The 23293-nt window shown below is 37.3% G+C and overlaps 1 protein-coding gene across 2 annotated transcripts in view; it reads left to right on the top strand.

Annotated features, from left to right (window-relative positions):
* The window catches only part of IRS2 (insulin receptor substrate 2), a 28923-nt gene extending 5834 nt beyond the window's left edge, over positions 1–23089 (top strand). The window contains exon 2 of one of the 2 annotated variants that reach the window (XM_071430596.1): positions 20681–23089. In XM_071430596.1, the coding sequence (XP_071286697.1) occupies positions 20681–20685 (5 nt within the window). In that variant the 3' untranslated portion in view covers positions 20686–23089. Of the gene's footprint in view, positions 1–7; positions 1938–20680 lie in introns of those variants that run through there. The other variant, XM_071430594.1, reaches the window with a different exon arrangement.
* Positions 23090–23293: the final 204 nt, after the last annotated feature.

The following is a 23293-nucleotide window of genomic DNA, read 5'->3' as shown; positions in this document are numbered from 1 at the left end:
CCGTAAGCTTCTAAACGCAGATCACATGGAGGAGTGGTGCGGGGAGGCTCGTTGGGATTGACCCTATCTGTAGGAGGTGGGCTGTCTTCTCCAGCACCTCGCTTCCCTGAGAAGGGTGCCAGCCTGTAGGGTGCACTCAGAGGTACGGGATGCAGGGATGGATGGATGGAACCAGAGTCAGGTCCAGGTAGTAAGGAAGAACCTCACACCACCAGCATCCTCAGCCGACAGTGGGGTGGGTACCAAAAACAGGGCATCAGGGTAATTGCACTTGTGGCAGTCAATCTGGGAAAGTCACGCTATGGGGAAGGAGAAATACATCATAAAGGACTTCATTGGATAAACTTCTGCAAATTTCCTAGTTTCCCTTTTCGTTTTCATTGGGATTTCACACTAAAGTTTGTTTATGCTAGGTCTTCTGCCAGTGCTTAAAAAGGTCACCCAGAAGTTTGCTAATGTATTTGAGTTTCAAACATTGTGATTTGGGAGACTACTGAGAATTTTATGTTTTACTGAGAAACATATTCTGTTTAAAGAAAACTGTATTTTGTGCATAGAAAAGATTACTTCAACAAAAGTATTTTGGGTAGGTTTGAGAAAATATAATTCTGTAAAAATTGTCGATTTGCACAAGAGAGAGCTTATATAATCAGCATTGTTTGTTTAGTTTGCACTTTTTTCAAACTTTGTTTCTAACTACGTTAGAAAACTGAGAAGTTTTACTTCAAGAGTGGTTTGCAATTACTTAGAAATGATGGAGAATCCATTTCTGTTTAATATTTAGAACAGAAGACTCTTGAGTATACAAACAAGCTTCTTGTAATTACCCTCTCAGAAAATAAGTATTTTGATTTGTGCAAAACACATGTTAAAAATCAGTCTGACTTCTTTCTTAAGGTCTGTAGCAGTAGTTATATTTTCATGTGGATAACTGCTTTAAGGAAAATTATTTGTATAATTTAAAGGTGGCTAGCTTCCATGTGTCATGTATTTCTCTGCTATCAGTAACTTGCCTCTGCTGTAGGGAGTGCTTTGCTTTTGGAAGTCTCTGTCCATATTGTTCTGTCATGGCAAGAGCAAGGAATGCATCCTCAGCCACTGTCAAAACAGAACAGTTAAAATGTTGCTTGAAATTATCACTTCATTTAGTTCTACTGTGTTCTGAAAATGTTCTGTTGCAAATATTTAGGAGTTGGAGAAACAATTGCCTTCATCTGATATGTAAATAAAATAATACTGTTATTGGTGGGTTAAAATTTGTTACTTGCTAATAACTAGCTTTTGTTCTTAAACTATGACTTTTTTGCTTAGAAATATGGACTGTGAATGGATTTAATTATTTATGGAGATGTTTACACTAATTTTTCTCATAAAGTATAAATTATTTATTCCAGTATATTTATGACAGATTAATCAACAATGATGTGACTTTTTATGGTGGATCTTAGTTCTGAAGTCAAAGTTGAAGTCAGATAGGAGTTTTGTTTCTGTTTCAGCGAGGTTAAGATTTTACCCTTTGCGTGTATACCTGGAATTCTTAATTAATATTACCATTAAATTTAGTGGGTGTATAATAGGGAATTTTCTTTAATCTAAATCACCAGAGTGGGTTATCTTTAATTTTGTTTCCTTTTCCATTCACAGAGTGCTCTGTAGCTTCAACTTGCAGATGTTTCTAGTAGTTGGCCTAGTTTTCTAAAATTGAACAGATACTATATGTAATAATGCAAAAGACCTTGAGGGTTCTTTCCCTCATCTGTCAGTTTCTTTTGCCTTGATCTGTTTGAAGAAGTCATCGTCTGTAATGCAGCTGCTTAAAATCATAATAAGGTGATTTTTGATAATAATGTTCTCCCTTTGCACTTGCCTTGTCAATTAGCTTTCAGTTTTGTGAGGGTTTTATGGTTGTACCTAAATAAAAAGCCTATCTTAAGAAATCTCTTTCTCTGTCTTTCTGATGGTGTTTTAGATTGTGGAAGACATAAACTTTGTTTCCTTTTTCTTTGGGATTACTTTACACAATGAATTGTATTATTAAGTTGTTTTTTTGACCTCCTCTTCATATGCCTACTGCCAAAAAGTTTTGGTTCTCAGAGCAACATGACAATGCTTGTCTCTTTAACAAAATTAATGCTCATTTTAAAATAACTTCTTGAAAGTATTAAAAGAACTATATGCTTTGTTAGAAATTTATACATCTTTTAAAGTCGTCTTTGAATAAATCCATTGTAGCAGTTTCTCTTACTGCTAAGTTCTGTAAGAACATCAAACCAACCGCAGAAAGAACTGAGCTACTTTTAATAACTTACATAGCTTGAATCTTTAACTCACACTTAAAATTAAAAATTTAAGGTTTTCTTTTAAATGTCTCAAAATTTACTTACTGTCTTTCAGATGGCACTTTGCAGGTGACCAAACCAAAATGGTTGGATCTGATCCTAGCAGTGCCACTAGTGAAACACAAAATGTAAACTGAAATTATCTAGGATTAAATGAAGCTTTAAATACTTTAAATTTTGCTGATTATATGGGTGTCAGCTTGTTACAAACAAATAGAATATCAAGACATCTATTAGAATATCAAGACATCTATTAGACTTTTTTTTTGCTTTATACTTAAAATTATGTTTAGCTATACTGCTCATAGGAAGAATGTCATGGTTTCTTTCAGTCATTTAAGATAAATTGTTATAGACCAAAATGAATGGTGGGTTTGTTCTAAAATGAACCAGTACAGTCATTGCTCAAGGCAGAGGAAATGCTTAGGTTGATGATTGCTTCTGATTACTTGATTTCTTTCAAGATAGCTACAGAGAGTAATGTTCGTTTTTAAGTAAGAAGAATAAAGGAGTGTTTGAGCAGAAAGAGTATTAGGGCTTGTTTTATATGGTGGGGTTGGTCTGTTTTTGTTGGGTTTTTTTTGTTTTTTTTTGTTTTTAAAGAGAGTCTAACATGGGTTTCTTTACACTTGGTTTACTCTTATTTTTAAGTAGTGTTAATTACACTGGAATGCTGAAGTGGTTTATAAGCTGAAACACAGCAAGCATCCACTGAAAAATTTAGCCAGTTACTGTATGCAATCTAACTTCCCTCCCTATTCAGCAGTTAAATGACAGCATAACTACATTCAGGTATTTTCTGTCTATAAGTTTTTCTCTAAAAGCACTATTAATATGTTTCTTTTTAAAGTAATAAACATCTAAAAAATGGTTGTATCTGTGGCTTTTTTCTTCTGAATTTGTTGAAATATAGTATACTTTTTACACTGGTTGTCCATATGTTTTTGTTCTTTGTGTCTGTGTTCATTGTGTTAGTCATGATACAGCAAATTTTGTGGAAGTTTAACATTAAGTTGATACACAATGTGTAATAGCAATTTCAAGTGTATACGGTGACTGATTTGTTGAATTAGGATGTGTAATTTTGAAAGTTTCATAACTCTCTGGGTTTTTCTGTAGTTTCTTACAATGTTTGCTTTGAAGTGATCTGTGTATTCATGGAAATCAGTATTATCCCTTGAGTTTTCAGAAGATGGTGTAGTGACCTCCAAAGTTCAGATATGTTTTCTTTGTGTCTGTTGTCTGGCATGTAGTTATTTTTAAAGTTTTGTGTGTATGTGTGTAGGGGGTCAAGAGTGGCAGCTTTGAAAAGCCAAGTTCAGCTCAATAGTCCCGTTGTTACTGGTTGTTGAAAACACTGGCTCTCCTGTAGCAGTTTTCAAAGGAAAACTTGTTTGTTTTTGTTGTTGTTTTGGTGTATTTTCTTTTTTTTTGCACCTGTATTTGTGTCAACTGCCTTTAGCTATCTAGCACGTGTGTTTCTTGGATTAGTCAGTCTGCCAGGGCTCTGGAGAGCCAGCAGCAGTAAACAGAACCAGCAAAGGTGGCTCCCTCCCATTGTCTTTTAAATGCGAGCTATAAAGTAGCATGCATTTTCCACTTCATCTCTGTCAGCTTTGGAGGAAGCCAGGATTACTGGTTTAGATTGTATTTTCAGTTTCTACACTAATACATGTAGAATGAATCCCTTAGTTGTAAGGTCGTGTCAGTAGTTAGCACAAGCTTTTAAAACTTGGATATTACAAGCCTGATGCAAACCATAGAGAAACCAATGCAGAGATTGCTTACATCTTTACAGAGGGCCACTTGAAAGTATTTCCTAGTGTGTTAAAGTGCTAACACATCTAGTAATGTTTGAGGCTGGCTCAAAGACAGCACTAGGTTGTAATCTCTGTGTAGCCAGTTAAACAGTAATGAGTAACTTTCCTGAAGAATAGGTGAGTGCCTGCCTATTTCCATGGAGTTATGCTATTGCTTGGTAGCTTAGGTGACAAATTGGATGCTAAACTGGGACTGTTTAGGAAAGATTTTCAATCTGATTATGAGAAATCCCTTTGGAAATTAATTTAAAAGACCAAGGACAATACTTGGAGTTCTGTTACTGTTTTTGCTTTTAAAAATACCTCAAAGCATTCTTAATTGTTTTTATCAGTGATGATGACCCCAATTTGTGTATAGCTGTATCAAAAATAGTAATCTTAAAAAAACCAAGTTCTTGCTCACAGTGCAGGCAAATACTCTCTGGAAAGAGGCTTACTACAAGTGAACAGTGGGGAGATACTTTCCAAAATAAACATACTTGATGCTAGGATGGTTTTTTTGTTTATTTTCAAATCCAGAATTGCCCATCTCAGTTAAACAAAAGTTACTTCAGAGTGTGTTTTTTATCTCAGTAAATCAATCACAAAAATAACTAGGGAAAAACAATTCAAGCCACAAACCTAAGCCCCCACCTCTGATGGTGACATCTACACTACAGAAGAGTAATGTAATAGCTTTATTGCATAGATTAGGAATGATTCAGTGTTTTGTTTACGTTATTTGTCAATCTCTTCAGCATCCTAGAGGAGAACACTTCCTTCCTGGCAGATGGCAGCCCCAGGGCCATGCACCTGCCATTACAACCACTACACAGTAGTAATCTACCCCAGCATCGCTGTTGACAAGAGGCTAATGATTGGAGACTGTCTGCCTGACAGCCTAAACAAAGTAGGAACATATTTGTTCTTCAGTGAGGCTCTGAGAGATCTTAGGTAGGACAGGCAGGACAGCATGCTGAAGAATTATCACGGGACTTAGTTTAGGTCTCTTTGGTAGCGTGTGTGGCATGAGCCACTTGTAAGCTAATGATGTTTCCAAAAGCAGGCGGTGTCTCAAGGAAGGGATTTTCTGTGTCTCTGGCAGTGTGATGTGCCACATGTCAGTGGCTCAGGGTTGGTGACTGCGGGGCTGTGTCCGTCCTCTGCAGCGCTGGCTGCCCTCGCTGCGAGCGCTTGGCTGCTACATGGGGCCATGAGCACTCCTGGAAAGTCAGATTGTCTCTTGGTTTGAGTGGTGTGCTTGGTGTTTGCATAATGCATTCCTATTTCAATAATTTGATTTGTAATTTTACGTGTTTTCATTATGACACTAGGCCACAGTCTCTTCTTTTATTTTTTGTTCAGTTCTATTACGCCTAAGTGTGCATTTGCTTTTCTTCTTTGGAACAAGTGTGGGCGATGTTTCTAGGGGACACTACCCAAGGCAAGGGTATCTTTGAACTAGGCCAGGATGTTCTTTGCTAAATTTAAAAACTACCCAAATATTACCCAGAGTTTGTAGGGTATTAAGCAGGATTACATGACGCACGGATTAGACATTGTTGAGCAGCTTGTTTTTGTTTGAAGGGGTCAGAAATGGAGGCACTGGGGCTCTAGTGTGATGCCAAAATAGCAAATTTGCTGAAAATCACAAACAGCAGAAGTTTCTTAGAAACAGTAGAGCACTTTGCAGAATTTTCCAAGCTTTTTCCAAGTGATGCTTTAGTAAAACTTGCTTGATATGTGCTGTGATATAAAACTCAGTGTTCTGTTGAGTTTCAGTTTCCAAATCTGTTTCACAGGAACTTTAAAGTAGACTAAGAAACACCACTGTAAGTGCAACTTGAGGCAGAGGACTTTGATTCTTTTCAGTCAAAGACAAATCAATAAATCATTCCAGTAACAGTGGGAAAATCATGTCAATGAAATAAGATCTAAGCTGGCTTTGATTAGTCTCTTGCATTGTGTCCACTGAGGCAGTATATTATTTTTAAAAGTGTTTATGACAGTCATGTCTACCTCATTAAATTGAGTGGCACTGTCAAGTTAAGGTAGGGAATCAGAATTATGAAGACTTTTTTTCTATGTTGGGTTGGTTTGGTTCTTGGTTTTTTTTTCTTTTTTTTTTTTTTTTTTGGTTGTTGTTTGTTTGCTTATTTGTGATTTTTTTTTCTTTGTTTTGTTTGGTTTTGCTTTGAATCTAGACTTTTTCTCACTGGAATTCATTATATTGATTGAACAAGGCATAGACAATCTTTTGGGGCTGGGTTAGGCTTAACTCTTATGTAGAAGTCAGTGGTGTTGAATAATTGCTCAAGAACAAGAAAACAATAATGTTTTTTGTTTAGTCTGCCTTCACTGACAGAGATAATTTAGGCTATAGAAACTTACTGGCAATAACTGGTAATGTTGCATTTTAGCATTATTTCAAAGAGTAAGAGTAGAATTGCCAGATGGATGCAAACCTCACCAGTTTTCTAGTTAATGCAAAACTTTTACATCACCACATTGACAGCTTCAAATACTGTGGTCTCTCCTGTGGTTGAATTACTGAGAAGTTATGGAGTGAATTTTTTATGCACTCTTTTTGCTAGTTCCTCTGGTAGTGATATTTCAAAAACTCCAGTGAGTTGTTTTTAGTTTACTCAAAAAGGCAAACCAAAATCAGGTGAAGTGTCTAACCAAAATTTTCACTTATACCTAAAAAAGTTTTCTTGTGATGGAATAATGAGATTTGGAATTGGAAGGTGGAGGTAGAGTTCTCCTGGAAGTCAGTTGCACTCAGTTGTGTTGTAACATCATTCATTTTTACATCATAAACATTTGGTAAAGTTTATAGGAGGGTGGACTTGCATCTTCTACAACAGCTTTCATTCCTGAGCAATTAGTTCTGCCAAAATGAATGAAATAGAACTATAATAATACCATCTCTTTAACATAGTGAAAGGAAAAATTACACTTTCATTGTAACAATCCTGTACGTAAACAATAAAGATTTGTCCTGGTGATTGCCGTGAAAGTTGTTTGTGAACTGTGAAAAGTCATTTAATTAAAAATTGTTTACAACTATATTAGTTTTAATCTAGCATAAAACTTCAAATATTTATGTTTGGATTTCGAGTCAGTCTTGTATAACAATACAAAGTTACATTATTTTCTGAATGTTGTAGTTGTAGAATTAATGCTCATGACTTTAACAATAATTATAGAAAATTAACTATGTGGATGAGCATTAGGAATAAATATATATATATGTATGTATATAAATGACCCTGATGCACAGAATAATTGAAAGAATTTGCCATAAACTTAAAACTGTCAGTACTTACTGTTTTACAGTCCTAATAGTCTAGCAGTTACTCTCACAAATACCAGAGAAACTCTTAACATGCTCTAATGAGTGCTGGGATAATATTGCTTTCTTTTGGGTATCTGCAGAAAGGTGACTTATTATACAGTTCTGTTTTAATCTTCAAATGTCAAATGAAAATTCAGTAAAAATGAGCTTTTAACTATAACCTTGAATGGTGTATTTTCATATAAATGGTAAATTGTGTGGGCTCTAAATAAATAAATAAATAGATGATAATTGGATGTTGAATGTTAGCCAATAGGATGATTTCCAACTACAAATGCACTCATGTATTTCAGCACTGTAAGTGATTCCTAGTTTAGGTCCTCTTTTCCCTCATACTACTCCTTCCTGCTGTAAGTGTGAATATTCAAGGGACAGTAAACCAAAAGGTTTGTAAGATGGGGTAGCATGAGATAGTGTATCTGTTAAAAAAAAAATAGAACTTGATAGTAGTGAAATATTATTGATTTTTAGTGGAGGTCAGATTCAGCCCTCAGGAAGTAAATTGATGGACATTTATTTTAGTACATGTGCACTTGACTCTGTGAGGAAGTTGAAACAACAGCTCAGATCTTGCAGCTTGAGCGAGCACAGCAGAACTGGTGTGGCTGAATGCAGAGGGAGCAGGGCTGTGCTGTGGATGAGCTGTGTGGGGTGTTTGGATGCCAGGCTGCTGTTTGAGGGAGCTGTTGTGAGTGCTCATTTAGAGTCTGAAATGACTCCCTAAGTCTTGAGTCTGCTTCATCAGTCATGAGCATGGCAAGCTTTAACTTGCCATGCTGTCCATGTGGATGCTATCTTGTCACATTAAGAGAAAATGCTGCAGTATTTTCTATTCCTCTCATTTGTTTTCTCCTCATCTTTTCAATTTTCTGTGTTCTCATAGATGGGCTGTTGTCGCTTTTACAGGGTGACAACATTTTAGCCTTACTGTTTTAAAAACACATACTGGGAGTTATTTCCATGATGTTTTGTGTCAAGTAGATTTGGGCTGGTATTCCTCTTACTTTGCTAAAGTGTTCTACTCTACTTTGCTGAGAAATAGTATTGAATTAGTGCAGCTTATGCTGTATCCTTATCACTTTCTTTGCAGTAAACTGTTAGATGGGAAGGATTCAAGGTGCATCCAGTGGAGCTGGCAACAATTGCATTCATTCAGTATAATCTGTGTTTCTTGCTTGAGAAAGAAAGTAAATATGGGTAAGAAGAGGACATAATTATATGCTTTTTGCTTTCACAAGTATCCTTAATAAGGCACAGGAGAAACAGAATGAAGGATTTATAACAATAACAAAGAAAAGGTGCTGGGACTTCAGAACATGTTCATAGGAAATAGTGAGTTATTTTGAGAAGTGATGCACAGGGAGACAACTTTAAACTCTCCACCCCTACTGGAATGAAGTTTGTGTATCCTGTCTTTAGTAGGGTGTCTTAACCCCTTTATCAGGCACTCATTTTTTGCCTGTCTTTTGAGGGATTTTCCAATTTGTTTTCTTTGGGTTACCTGAGTAGCTGATGCTTCATTCTACTCTGAAGACAAAGTTTTATTAAGTTCTGCTGAAGATGTCAAAACAGTGGACAAAGAAGTCTTTTATTGAATCCATATGTTTAATTTTTTTTGCAATTTTTTTTTTTTTTTTACCATGTAAACCCATTGTTTTATTGGGCTGTGAAGTGGCTTTATCTTATTCATTAGTGTAGCTAGGCTGTGTGTGTGTACCTGAGTAAGTTCTTAGGTTTGATTCCATAGTCAAACATTTTAGTATGTCTCAAAATACATTAACTTATTATTTGCATTAGATACACATTGTTTTCTTACTCCAGGTAAGAATTAGCCTTGTTTGTGCTTGACAACATAAAAACCTGTTGTCTCATATTTGGTAATTTTAAATTAATGCAGGAGCAAGAGGAACTTGTGTAAATTCTGATTTAGTTTAGGAAAAACATTGAAAATAAGTGGTACAGGATATAGTATACAGTGGCTATGACTGTAATGGTTGGAATGAACAGCCTTACCATCTGTCTAAGTTTGAAATTCTGTTTCTTCATTGAATCATGGAGGTTTTTTCCTAGTAGGTGTGTCTTTATTGGTGTATATGGTGACAATATTCTTTAACTTCCCTGCTTCTGGAATGTGGTACTTTTAATTTGACAGAGATTTCCAAGATTTTTTGTAGTAGTGATGAGCTATTAATAGAGAAACTCAGAACCATTTCTCCTCTTTGTCTTAGGTCATTTTTTTGGCCATTTGTAACCCCATAATAGTCTTTCTGGAATAGTAATAATGAATTTCTTCAATTAATTTTTAAGGTATTTTAGCTAAAAATAGCTGCTGGAAATAAGGACCTCTAATACAGTCCACAGAGTATTTTGCACTGTAATTTGAAAAGCTTTGATATCGAGAAGCTTGTTCATGCTGGGTTTATTTCCTATATCTTTTGTGGGCATGGTTATATAATTTTGTCCAAGACTTATTTCTGCTCTATACAAAAGTGTATCTGTGGTCTCAAACGTAGATTGAATCTGAATTTTATTTTTCTGATGATGATTGTTGGAGAGGCTGAGGCATCAAAGGGAAAGACACTCAAAATTGCTGTATCTTTTATTAGTGCCTCAGGTTGCTTGGTTGCTTGATTTTTTTTTTTTCCTTATTGTAAACAAGCAGCTTGTGTTTGCTGTAGAAATGTTGTGGTAGGATTGTTTAGCCCAGACGGGATGGGATTATTTGCAAGCTGAGGGAGGATATTCCAGAGGAGGCAATTTATCTGTGTTTTTCTTAATAGGTTTTGTGAAATTCAGCTGTGCTGGGATCCTGTTTTGGTCTGGTGGACATGACTCTAATTAAAAAGGGAGAGAGGCTATAGGTTAACCCCAGGACATGGGAATCTTAAGGGACCTTCATGTATGTGTCATAAGTGAAGCTGCTTCATGTCTTCTGTATTGCAGATTGCAACTCAAATGTCTCCTGTATGTCTTAAGGGTCTGTGTTCCTGGTTTAGATTTCCAGGTATATGGTGGTTGTTTTTAATCTAGCCAATGCTGTTGCACTTTATGCAGAACTGTAGTAATAACTGTGTAATGCCCACATTTGCACCTTAGGAGTCTACCAAAAGACTCCTCTTCAGAGAAGGATCTGTCTTCTTACATAAGTAGTCATTAAAAGGATACAGGTGTATTTTCAGCATTGAAGAGGCTGGTCAAAGCCTCTCGAGATTGGAGATGGGCACAAAACCACCTCCCTTGATCACAGAGGGAGCCTATGTGCTTGGCATAATGGAGCATCTAACTTAGAGATCTGCAGCTTGTGAGATCAGCCTTGCTGTGCAGTGTCTTATTTTAAGCAGAAAGACTTGAAATAAGACTGATACTTGTATGTGGATCAGCTAACATAGTTATGTGTTCTTGTTTGACCTGGACTGTACTTTAGTTAGTTGATGATATATTGTACTTGTTAAGTAAATGTGAAATTAAAAGGGATTTGTGTTCTCTCCAGCTGTGCAGCTTCTGCACTGTTGACTGAACACTTTTCAGTATATTTCCTGGTCAATCACAATATGTGATTTATGCAACAGTATCAGGGCTTTGGCACTTGCAGGCAAACTTGGGCTTTAAAGGTGCAGATGCCTTGGGGGGAAATACTGGTGTTCTGTAAAGCATTTCTTCTGGCAGTGCCTGTGATCTTTCTGTTGTTCTAGAACAGCATCATAGCTTTATAAAATCTCAGCTACTGCATTATATCCTACAGGAAATCATAGTTCCTTACTATGATATCCTGGGGTGTTCATTGCACCTATTACAGATGTCCTAAGCAGCTTTAAAGAGCTGGAGTGTTGGCAGTAGGAGAAAATGCATGCAGGTCTTGATGTGCTGGAAAGTCTCCCTGAAATTATGGGGAATTCTCTGCTAAGCATCGTGGGACTAGAGCCAATCTCTAAAGTATTCCATCTTAAGTGACAAAGATGGGTTTTAATCTGTTTTATAGAAACAGTCCTGGCAGCATAATAAAATTTCAAAAAGATGTGAGTGTCAGTTGTATAGTTGTGTGATCAGACATATTGCTGTAAGTAAAATGTATTTTTAAAAAATGCTATATTGGTACTAGTGAGCCTTTCTTAGAAAATTGAGTGTAATAATTGGTTGCTTATAAATATATTTTCTGGCAGCAAATACAGGGAGCCATAAAACAAATAGGACACCTGTGTAAGAGCACTTGGGAGAGGAGGAAAAACCTGGTGAAACAGTCGAGTACACCTCTGTTTCTGTAAATACTTACTGAGAGCTCTTATTACAGACAAAAGTGTATCTTGCACTGGAACTAGTAATGTTGCAAGTAATTGACACGAATTTTTTGGATCTTTTTAAAGAAATCCCTTTGAAGCTTTGAGAAAAGTGCTGTGAAAGCACACTGCTCTGAGAGCATAGTATTTTTCATACTTTAACAGATTGGGGGTTTTTTTTGGTTTTTTTTGCTTGTTTCTTCTTGAGGGAGGTAGTATTTTCTACTGCAGTCTCGTGGCTGAAAAAATAATGGAATAAGTGCTGTTTTCTGAACTGAGATTGATTGCATGTCTCACATATTCTTGTTCCTGAGGGTGGGTAAACTTGGTGCTTTGCATTCACCTTGCCTTTCTTAAAAATGCAGAGCTTTAGTATCTGCTTTGTCTTGCAGAGCAAATCATTCTGGGCTTCCCTTTCCTTCACTTTCTTTGCAGTAAACTATTAGATGAGGAGGATTTAAGGTGCATCCAGTGGAGCTGGCTACAATTGCATTAATTCAGTATAATCTGTGTTTCTTGCTTGAGAAAGAAAGTAAAATATGGGTCAGAAAGAGGACATAATTATATGCTTTCTGCTTTCACAAATTATTTTCTGACCAGTGTCCAGTTTCAAAACTTGTGTTCTCAGAAGATTTAACCACCTAAATTACTTTTCTAAACAGCTCACTAAGCTTTTTGCCTCTGCTTTCCAACAAAGTATTAGTTAGCATCTGTGAGTGATATGTAGATGATATTTATCATTTCCGTATGACAAAAATACATCTTTTCCTTTCATGTCTTAATATAATACCAACTTCTTTATGCAATGAAATCCTTGTCAACTACAGAAAGAAATGCTAATTCATCTCTGGATTAAAGTCAGAGTAAGAAGTTACAGATGCCCATATTTGTTTTTAAAATGCAACATAAAACTATTTTAAAATTCTTTTCTGTAATTTTTAGCAAAGTATTTCCTGCAAAGGAGAATAGAAGAAAATTTGTAAATAACAATTCCAAGTACCATTCTTTGAGACATCATTTTGGTTTGGTTACTGAGACTGTTTGTTGAAGGAATAGAGGGAAATGTCTGCTGGGGGATTGTGTTAGAGTGGCTGCTTTTGAGAAGACTCAATAAAGTGATAAGTATTAAGGCTGAAAAATGTGAAGGTGTTGAAATCAACAGGGTTGGGGCACCCTGCTGAATTTGTGATTCTGGCTTTCAGAAAGTATGCACTGTGCCAAATGCTGATAGTCTACAGTACCAAAGAAGTTTAGAAGAGCTTGGCTCATGGTCTTTAACAGTCTGGCTTGTCCTTATAGGTAAATCATTAGAAAGTAAAGAGAACTTTGGGTAGTACCTCCATTTGCAAAATCCAAATCTTGGATTTTGTATGCAGCTGCTTTTGACCCACTGTCAGAGAGAGGAAACTGGATTAGGGGAGAGTGTAACCTGCTTCAATGCAGCACTTCTGTGTTGCATTGCTCACTTCACTAAATGGTTTCAGGGAGTGGTGATGTATTTTCATCATGGAACATGATGAAACTTCTTGCCTAGCTTCATCTCTTCCTCACTCCTCTGTTACTGACAGATTCACATTGACAAGGGTGAGACCATAAAAGATCTCTAGAAAAGTATTGACAAAATTGGAAAACAATCCTTTAAAATATTTATCCTTCTTTAGGTTGCTCAAGAGTTTTAAGTGGGGATGTGGCAAGAAGAGAAAGCTGTAGGGAAAAAGTTGCCTTCCTGTGCATGCCAGGTCATTCCTTTTATGCTTTCCCTGCTTTCTTTTTCTCTCACTTCTCTCCCTGTGTATCTCTTCTGCAAGAAGATGCATTCCTCTGGACATGTCTCCTAACCTGAAAGTCCAAAAGCTGCAGTAGCCAGCTACCCTTTAGTGTGTGAGCATCCAGTGTGTTTGGGTGGCAGGTGAGATGCCTAAGTGAATGTGTGTCCTGCCAGGGGTGTTTGTCTCCTTGGTAAGGCACCTGAAGGTCAGTTTACAGATGAGGAGGGGGGTTGACTGTGAAAGCTGGAGAGCCCTGTGTTTTAAAACATGCTGCTCTCTGGAAGATAAATGTCTTCCTCTAGGATTCTCTTGTAAATCTGAAGCCTCTTTTGATACTGAGTGCCTAAGCCCATTTGGCAGTGATGGAGGCAGGGATTAGTCTTTGAATGAGTGCCTGGATGTAGTGTTTCTGTTCCCTCTCCACAATATTTATGCAGCAAGAGCACTTACCTGGGACTGACCAGTGTCCAGTACCTTTCTGACTGAAAAAAGATCTCAGTCCTCTTTTCCCCTTCACCACCTTATGGCATGTCTTAACCATATATTGTTGGGTGGAGTGCTCTTGTTTTGTTCTTTCTTACTGCAGCTGTTTTTATGGAATAATTAGATATCCACTGTAATGGAAAGAGAGACTGAACATGAGTTCCCACAACTTACATGAGTCCTTATCCCAGTTCCTATGAATATTTAAATTTTTAATGTGAATATTTCTTCAATTTAACCAGTGGAACAGATTACTTTTTTTCCCAAGTCAGAGAGGGGAAAAAGCATACTTTTAAGCTCTTTGAGAACACTCTAATGTTGTGTTTTCAGGCATGTATTTTCAGCCTAGTGGCTAAGGAGCAGTTCTTGAACTTCGGTATTTGTCCAATGTTACCTAGAATGGCAGTCAAGCTCTCGCTTGTGGATCTCAACCAGAAGTCTGATTGTACTGTTTTGGTTTTTTTCCCATCTCACTGTTACCTGCTGGAAATAGGACAACTAAGTTTGATGGCATTTCAGTTGGCAGTTGTGTGAGAATATCAAGCTCTGGTTCACAAGAGCTCTTCTTCCTTGTCAAAACTTGTTGATCTTGTTAATGACTACTGATATAAATTAGAACAGGCACAAATATGCCTTTGACCTCCCAGCTGAGCAAACTTCCCAGCAATTGTAAAGGTGTGTAAAAGGGTATCATCTCTGTTCCTAAAAGGTACAGCAAGTTGTATACCTCACAGAGTTTGAGACCTTTCAGAACTCTTATTTGTCAGAGCCCAATATAAAATAGGGCAGAAAAATTGTTGCTTAAGTCACTGTTTCTTTTCCTTGACTCTGAGGAGTTGGAATGGCTGACTCCTCATAGGGTGAGTAGGTCTGAAATGCAGAGGTACACACGGTTTGGTTGAATTTAGCTGAGTATTGCCCAGTATATGCTTTTGGGGCAGGCATGTTGATTCAGTTGCTGTTGTGTCTTCAGAGATGGGGTTGGTAGGTAGTTGTGTGCTAGTCACTGATCCCTTCCAGCCTTGCTCTTCGTCACTTGGAAGGTAAGCATGTTGTTTTGCAAGAATTCTGTCTCTTAAGTAACTTCCAGCCACACTTTGTGTGCAAAGTGGCATTGCTGGAGTTCCCACGTTGCTGGCAGGCTGCACCTGGGAGAAGCTGTGCTTTCTCCTTGGTGTAGTGAACAGAGCTGTGAATTCAAGCCAACAGCCCCACTGAGGCCATGCTTGTAGTGTTGGGTGAATCTGCACTGATACGGGAAGAGGGTGATGGTTGTAAGGTGGGAGGCAATTTCACATGTAGGATAATGGTGATCAACCAGGAGCATGACTTGTTGTTCCACCATGGCTAAAAGCTGTGTGTGTACTGTGGAGTGGCTCTTTGGCTGCCACAGACAAATCTCTCCAGTGGCAATTTTTCTGTGTATCTTCCACATCTGCTGCTGCTGCGTATGTGTTTCTATCCTTCTTACAGGCTCCCAGTGGAAGGGCAGAAGGACTAAACATTTTTGTTGTCTAGCATTTTGTTTACTCAGAGAAAGCTGCTTGATTTTGTTTCATTTCATGTAATGCTTTTGAATGATTGTGTACGCAGCTGGCAAGGGAGAGGATAATTGAACGTATTTCAGATAGTACTATGTTGAGGGGTTTCTGTCCAATTTATTTTATCCCTAAGCATGGGATTAAATCCCATCTATACAAACTTGTTTAAAAGTAGACATTGGCTGTAGCTGTGAAATGAAGAGATATGATCACAGCTGTATTAAATTAATTCTGGGAAAAATGAGCATGTCTAGTTTCTTAATTTTAAATTAGAAGTGCCTATATTTATAATTTACATGGAAAATATATTTCTGGACCAGCACTAGAAATTCATTACAATTACATTTGTAAGTTTAATAGTTTTATTCTCCACATAATTACATTTTAATGTTTAGTTATTAGTACTACAAAATCTATAAGAACCTTGACAAAATTATATGAAACACAAATTATATCAAATTCTGAAGTCAACTGAGCATAGCCCACATTGTCATCTATACTTCTGCTATAGACTCAACGGCTTAAACTCCAATGCAAGATCATAGGTAAAATAATTATTTATCATGTAAATATATGGCATCAAATACAAATAATTCTGGTTTTTAGTACCTTTGGTGGAAAATTGATGCTCATTAGAAATTCTGGGGGATTTGTCCATGAGCGCAGATGAGGATTTTGACCTCTTGACATTATGCTTGGGCATACAAACCCAAAAGGTATTTGCAGGTACTGACATGCAACATCTTTTTTCCAGACAATCTAGCAGTTTGTTTCCCACTTTAAAAGCTAATCTTTCCCCATGGTTATATTAGTGCAGTTCAAAGTGATACTATTCTAACCATTTGACACAAGAGTTAAAAGTACTGTCAAGCTCATTTTAATATAGGTTACTGTGGATGCAGAATCCCTACTTTACCACTCTAAAGAAACTTAGTGATTTTTTTATTATTTGTCATGAAGAATCTGTGTTGACCAGATGCTCGCATTTTTAAATTCATAAAACAAGAGACATATCTGAACAACATCATGTACTGTTTCTTAGTGGAATAACATATCAAAAGAGCCTGGTTGCTTCGTGCAGCGTGTTTCAATTACGATCAACCATGACTTGTTTAAAAAAATAAAAATAATGTTGATTTTTCATTTCATGGTTTAACTTGTTTTTCTCATCAAATGTGGAAACATTTTACTTTGGATGGATATTATTTGTGAGCTTTGTAAACTTTCAGAGCACACTACTTCATGTTTTTCTGCAAAGTGTTGGTAAAGTGAATGTTTAAGCTCTGATTGAAACCTGTTCCTCTGAAAGTGTCTGTGCTCAGCTTTATTTGGTAAGAGTAGTCCTGCTAAGTGGAGCATGGGTTCTCTGGAATTACTTCTGGAGAGCCTTAGCTCAGCACATGAGTTGTTCTGTTATCTTTAGCAGGGTTACCTATGATGTTAAGTACAGTATTCATTGCATTGCTTAATGGGCCTTGGAGCCAGGTCAGGATTTGGTTCCCACTGTGTGCTTCCCAGTAGTACCCTAGGTAGCATTCAGGCTGCATCTGCATTTGGGTGCTTGGCCAAGTTTGTGACCTTATGATGAGTGTGGCTCCTGTGATGCCTCAGTAAGGAAGCCCTTGGAGGCTGCGGTTCAGACCCCGTCTGGTTTCTGTCAGTGCCTGCTCAGCAGGGGTTTATTTCCATCAGGCCTGTTCCTTCCCTCTGCTCCACTCTGCCTGCAGACACAGGTTGCTGTGGGCATGGGGATGGTGCTGCCAAGGCACCAGGCTTCAACCTGTGGGGTGCCTTTGACCAATCTGCCAGGAGCCCAGCCAGACAGTGGAAGCTTGAGTGCTGGGAAGGCAGTGTAACCTGCTGATGGAGGCTGCACTGGCCCTTTCTGGGTGGCCAGCAGCTTTATCCAGGGTCATCCATCTACTCTCAGGTGTCTGGTGTACCAAAGAGACCTCTCTGTGAGTGGGATTCAGTTCCTTGGGTTGTGCTGTCTAATGGCCTGGCCTGATGCTTGCAGATGTACGTGATGTTAGCCTCCAGCTTGGTTGTATCAATAGGATTGCTCTTCCAGGAAAAGTTAGTTAGCAGAATCACAGCCTTAATCGATTTGGCAGATGACATGGGGAGGAGGAACAAAGGGATAAAGCCACTGAGTGATTTGCCTGGAGTCAGGGCAGAAGCCTGCAGCAGAGCTGGGGGTTCTGTGTCCAATGCCTGATGTGCTCTGGCGGTCACACTGCCAGTGGAATAAATTTACTGATTACAAATAACTAGCAACATGTTTTGCCACAAGCCACATGAATAACTGTTTCTGCCTGCGTGCTTGTTAGCAGATGAGAATTATTTTTAGAAATTAAAAAAAAATTAGTTTTGCTGCTTACTGACTTTGAAAATTAATAGGCAGAGTAGATTTTTAATTGACTAACCATTGTACTCTCTTCACAGTGTATTTAGCAAGTCTGTGAGTATTTGGTAGTTTCATAGCAGTTTGTGTGTGTGTTTATACTGTGATTTATTCTCTGAGAAGCACTGGTAGAATCAAATGACTTAAGTAGTTTTGGAAACTCAGCAGTGATCATGGATGCTTTATTAAGAAAAACTCAAAACCAAGAGGAAACCTCAGTATTGACACAGTGCTGGACTTTGTGTTTTGATTAGTGCATGCCCATGGGGAGTGAAGCTACCAAAGAATATGTTTGTGTGCTGTAGGAATTTTGAGTTCCTGTATAAAGATGGTGTGTACTGTCATGACTTGCTGTGTGAGTGGAAGGTTAACATGAAGCTTGAAATAAATAAAAGATAGTAATCATTGAGGTAAAAATAAACATGATGAACATGATGTAGATTTTTTTTTGTTTAGTTAGTTGTTTTATTTTTACTTTGGTATGGAACTTGCAATTTTCTTTTTCCAAGTAGGCTTCCTCTGAAGGTGGCATTGTTATTACATTGGTCAAGTGGTAACAGTAGTTATTTTTCCTTTATTGATTCAAAGCTTATTCAAAACATGATTCAAAGTTTATTGAAGTTGGAGGAAATAGTTTTATTATTGAAGACTTTGTTTGAGGTGTTTTTTTGAGTTATAGGTCATCATTATAGACTCATTGGATGATGTGTTTATTGCATCATAAGGTTTTAGGCTTGTGCCCACAATCCTATCATCTGCCTACAAAACCATGTCAGCTAAGTATGGAAGTGCTTTGAAGCATCAGCCACTCCACCTCCTCCAGTTTAATTCTGCCTGGAGAGTACCTGCTGTACTGTAAGAACAATATCAGATGTACTCAGCTGCTCTTCCTTCATGTCTGCCCTACACTGGCATACTTCTGGGACCATATTTGTTTGTATCCTTTGCGTTTTCCAGCAATTTCTCTATCTGAAGATCAGGATTTTTAATTTTTTAAAAAATAGTTTATTTGGCTTTCATTCTCACTTTGGGGAATGTAAATTTAGTCGCTGTGTTGGTTTCCATTTGAATGAGGAAAGCAATAACACAGTTAGCAGGTACTTTTGAACACTCACTTGTTTGCCTACATGATGCATCTGTGGTACTTTCCTGGACAAAAATGGGAACAAAGTGGTTTGTTCAGTGTTTCTTCCTCAAATGAGGAATTGCTGCTGCCACCTAAGAGCTGTCCATCCTTTCCCCATGTTCACCCATGCAGCCCTTTGGGATGGTGTTGGCAGATTTGGAGCTCCCCCCCAGATGCATCATAAGCCAGTTCTTGAAAACACCCGTTGAGAACAAACAATGAAAACTCATTTACTGAAGATTGGACGGATAGATTTGACTTAGTTTCTGATCAGAAAAGGGGCATCAAGTAGGTGGCAGTGGGTGGGGACAATGAGGCACTTTCCTTTTGGTCTTGGCAAGCTATTAATTCATCTCAAGATGTGGCATGAAATAAAATCCCAAGTAATATCCCAAGTATTTGATCATATAGTGGCTCCAGTTGACTCCAGCAGGACTAATGCCTTGAGTAAACTTTAGCTGTCAGAGATTCAAAGCAATTTAGCAAGTCTTATGTGTGTTCCCAAGATATGTCAGCCTTTGTTTTTGTGTAAACTTGAGGGAAAAGGCTTTGTATTGGTTTATCAGAGCCTTACATGGATTGAAACTTGGACTGATAAGTGCTGGGCTTACTTTGACATCCATGTTTTGTATCTAATTTATTTTGGTTCTGTGGTCCCAAAGGAATTAAAATATATAGGAATACTGACTTCCTGTATCAATACAGTCAAAGCTACAGACTTTTCTAAGTAACAGTGTTCCCAAAATGTTCCAAATAATTTGTTTTTAGAAAAACTCATAATTTTAGTAATACATCATCTAACTAAAATTTTCATTTAACTTGTAAACTTGGGGACCACATACAACAAAGAAAATTGCTAGAACTATTAAATTTTGATTTTTAATGGCTATGTTATCAAATCATTTTAATGCTGTGAGTTAATAAATAATAATGTTCCTTTGTGTGGTAGGCACATGCTATCCATTAATTCTTTGCAGTGAAGAAACACTACAAGAGTCAACTGCATTTTTTTAAAATAGAATGGGTCTCATTGTAATCAGTTTCTGTTTCACTGCATAATTCACCTTGACTGTTTAAAGCAGCTTTGTAGTCAGTAATTGGGAGAAGCCTCTTTCCTTTTACATACCTATTCATATTTTTACTTCTGGAATAATAGTTGTTTAGTAAATCAAATAACTAAATTAAAAGAAGGTTCTTTCTATCCTTTGCTTATGTTTAAAAAAAAAAAGAGTTAAGCTTGTACCTATTTTCTCCAACCCCTTTTCCTTTCCACTGATGCAAAAAATTGTGATGGTTGCAATTTGAGTGGGGGAGAATTTGTGTCCTGCAGTTTGCTGACCTGAAGAGCCTTAGGTGAAAGGTTCTTAAAAATAGGGGGTGGTGTTGGATTGGGGAATACTCCCTTTATTGCCTTTGCAATCCCTTATGGTGTATACAAATATGAAAGCAATTATTGAACATCTGCTTTTTTTTTCAACGTGAAAACCCATTCTGAATCATCTCTCTGTGGTATTTTTTGTGTTGTCTGTATCATATATGAAGGAATTTTTGCAGTTTTGATTGACTTTCTTTCATTTTTCTTTTCAGAGTGAAGGAATTAGTTTTCTCATCATGACCTCAAACAACAGAGTACAACATTCAAAGAAGCTGCTCGGCATATACCTTTTTGTTTATTTGTTTTTTTGGTTTCTGTTTTTGGGAACTGAAGCTGCTTAACGTTTACTTTTTATTGTTGTTAGTGTTGGTCCTAGCAGTTGCATAACTGTTGTGGGCTAAACCATACAACAAATCTGGGAGGAAGGGAAGGCAACCTGCCTAACTCATTACCTGTCATGGCATCTGTGTTATCATTTTGCTGCTGTTTCGACAGAAGTTGGAGATGCTCTTCAAATCATAGGAACTTTTCTGCCGGCCTCTTTAACTAATGGCCAATGCCTTCATTTTCTTTTTCTTCAAAGACAAACTGTATTTCTTCTCTGGCATATTAGGGGATTCTGTAACACCTGCTGAAGCAGCAAGATCTGGTATTTACTGGCATAATTTCAAGCCTACGACAGTACTACCTCAGTTCAAAGTAAAGCCGGATTTGCAGAGTTGGTGTCGACAGGAACTCCTTTATCTCTGTGCTGAGTCTCTCAAGAACGGTCGCCAGCCTTACTGAACTTGCAACTTGTACAGCTGCTGCTGCTGCTGGGTTTTGAATCACTAGCCCCAGGGTTTACTTCTCAGACAAAGCCTAAACAGGGCACTGAAAAGTCTAAAATGGGATGAAACTCTGTGAATCAGACTTGGACAGAGGATTCAGAGTAGTTAAAAAGTATAAAATGTGTAACTGAAGTAACATAAGTTAAAAACATCAACCTGTATTAGGGGTATCTCTGTACCTTTGACACACTTGTTTAATCCTCTCTATGTAGGTGTTTATGTAGGTACTTCAGATTGCAAAAGCCTTTTCTTCTATTTACAAGCTCACTTTTGTCAGCTAACTGTTCTTAGCTGCATTTCTTGTAACCAAAAATCCACATAAGCATGCTAGGAATGCAGGGATGATAATGGGTATCAGGCAGATTCAAGAGCTAATGTTAACACAGTATTATCTTGCCATCTATAGAGTCCTGATATTTGCCTTTTACCAAGAAAGCACCATTGTAGCTGCAGGCACTACTACAGGGAAGAAGAACCATTGCAGTCACTTATCCTGAGTTTTTTTCAAGGCTAACTGCATCACATTTCCAGTGGCCTGAAAATCTGAGTGGTGTGGCAGCAACTGTCACAAAAGTGCATACAGCTGTTGCACCAGACTAGCAGAATGTCATGCCACCTTAGTTCTCCTTTGCTTGAAGTGTTTGTGTACATTTTAAGGGTACCCCACCAGTGCCTGCTCTGATAGACATGTAAGTATTACTAAGTTATGAGTTATGTGAGGCTCTTTCATTTTTTTTTTCTTTAATCATTGTGCTTGGTGGACCCTGTACTTCACTTTTGACAATGCATTATCTTCTTTTGGGATTTTTTTTTTTCTGAGGAAGACAAGAGTCAATGTCTTACAAATACAGCGAACGGCAATGCAGTCTTCCTGCTTACATGCTGAATTTTTAGAACTGAGGATTGTATTACAAGACAAAGATGAATGTAAACTAATTCCTTCCCTACTCCATGGCACACTTTATTTTTCAGTGTAATTTTTGGGGTCTTAAATCACAGCAATGCATAGGTTAATACAATGTTAGATCTAAAATCAGTTTAAATATCTGATCTGATGAGTTTTTATCTAATACTAATGCTATAAATGGTTCTAAGACATTCTAAAATGCTGCTTGTTCAAGTCTGGAACTAAAAGAATCCTGCATACCTTTGACATTTTCTGTCTGACCCCTCTCCACCCCCCACCAGCACTGAGTGTGGTACCTGCTGAATTCAGTGTTTTGAATGCCTCTATTTTCAAATATCCCTCTGAATCAATTAAGAAATCATGCCACTAAAACAAATGGCTAAACTGCATACAACAACTTAAAAAAAAACAACTTGACAAAATAATAAAATATTCTCTATCCTGTATATTTCACAAAGGCATATGCAATACTTACATTCTTAATTTAGTTTACAGAATGGAACCAAAATGTATAAATGTTATGTTTGCTAAAACTTCACAATGTATATTGGGTCTTTGTACATTTTGCCTGACTTACCTTAAATTTAAAATATTTTTTGCTATATAACCTTAACAGTTATTAAGCAGTGTTTTCTTTTTGGGTACGTATTGTTTCTGGATATCAAGATGTTAAATATATTTCTTGCTATTGTGATATGACAAGAGACTTAACTTATCTTGCTGTGTCTTCCAATGTACACGCTGTATATAAGGATAAATGTGATGCTGCTGGAGACCAGAATAAATGGAACTAGAGTAGTGTATTGTATTTAGTCTGTATTGTTCATGGATGCTCTCCTTAATAGCCATATGCAATAAAATACATTATTTATGAAAGAAGTAAAGTACTTGTGTGCCTATTTTCTCTAGGGGTGAAGTGGTTTTTTCTGGTTGTTTACATAAAAATCAGTTTTTCCCTCTTTTGAATGGAAACATGCTTTCTGTAAATAAATCTTACTGCACTGCACATACTTGTTTTGCTTTTAATTCCTAAAACATCATGGAATCATTTAAAATATTGTTTCAGTATAAAACAGTTGGTTTTATAA

The sequence above is a fragment of the Agelaius tricolor genome, unplaced genomic scaffold, assembly GCF_023055355.1.
Source record: "Agelaius tricolor isolate 1412-34295 unplaced genomic scaffold, bAgeTri1.0.p SCAF_7, whole genome shotgun sequence".
Taxonomy (NCBI): Eukaryota; Metazoa; Chordata; class Aves; order Passeriformes; family Icteridae; genus Agelaius; species Agelaius tricolor.
The sequence above is the reverse complement of the archived record's forward strand: the minus strand, read 5'-3'. Positions and strand labels throughout refer to the sequence as shown.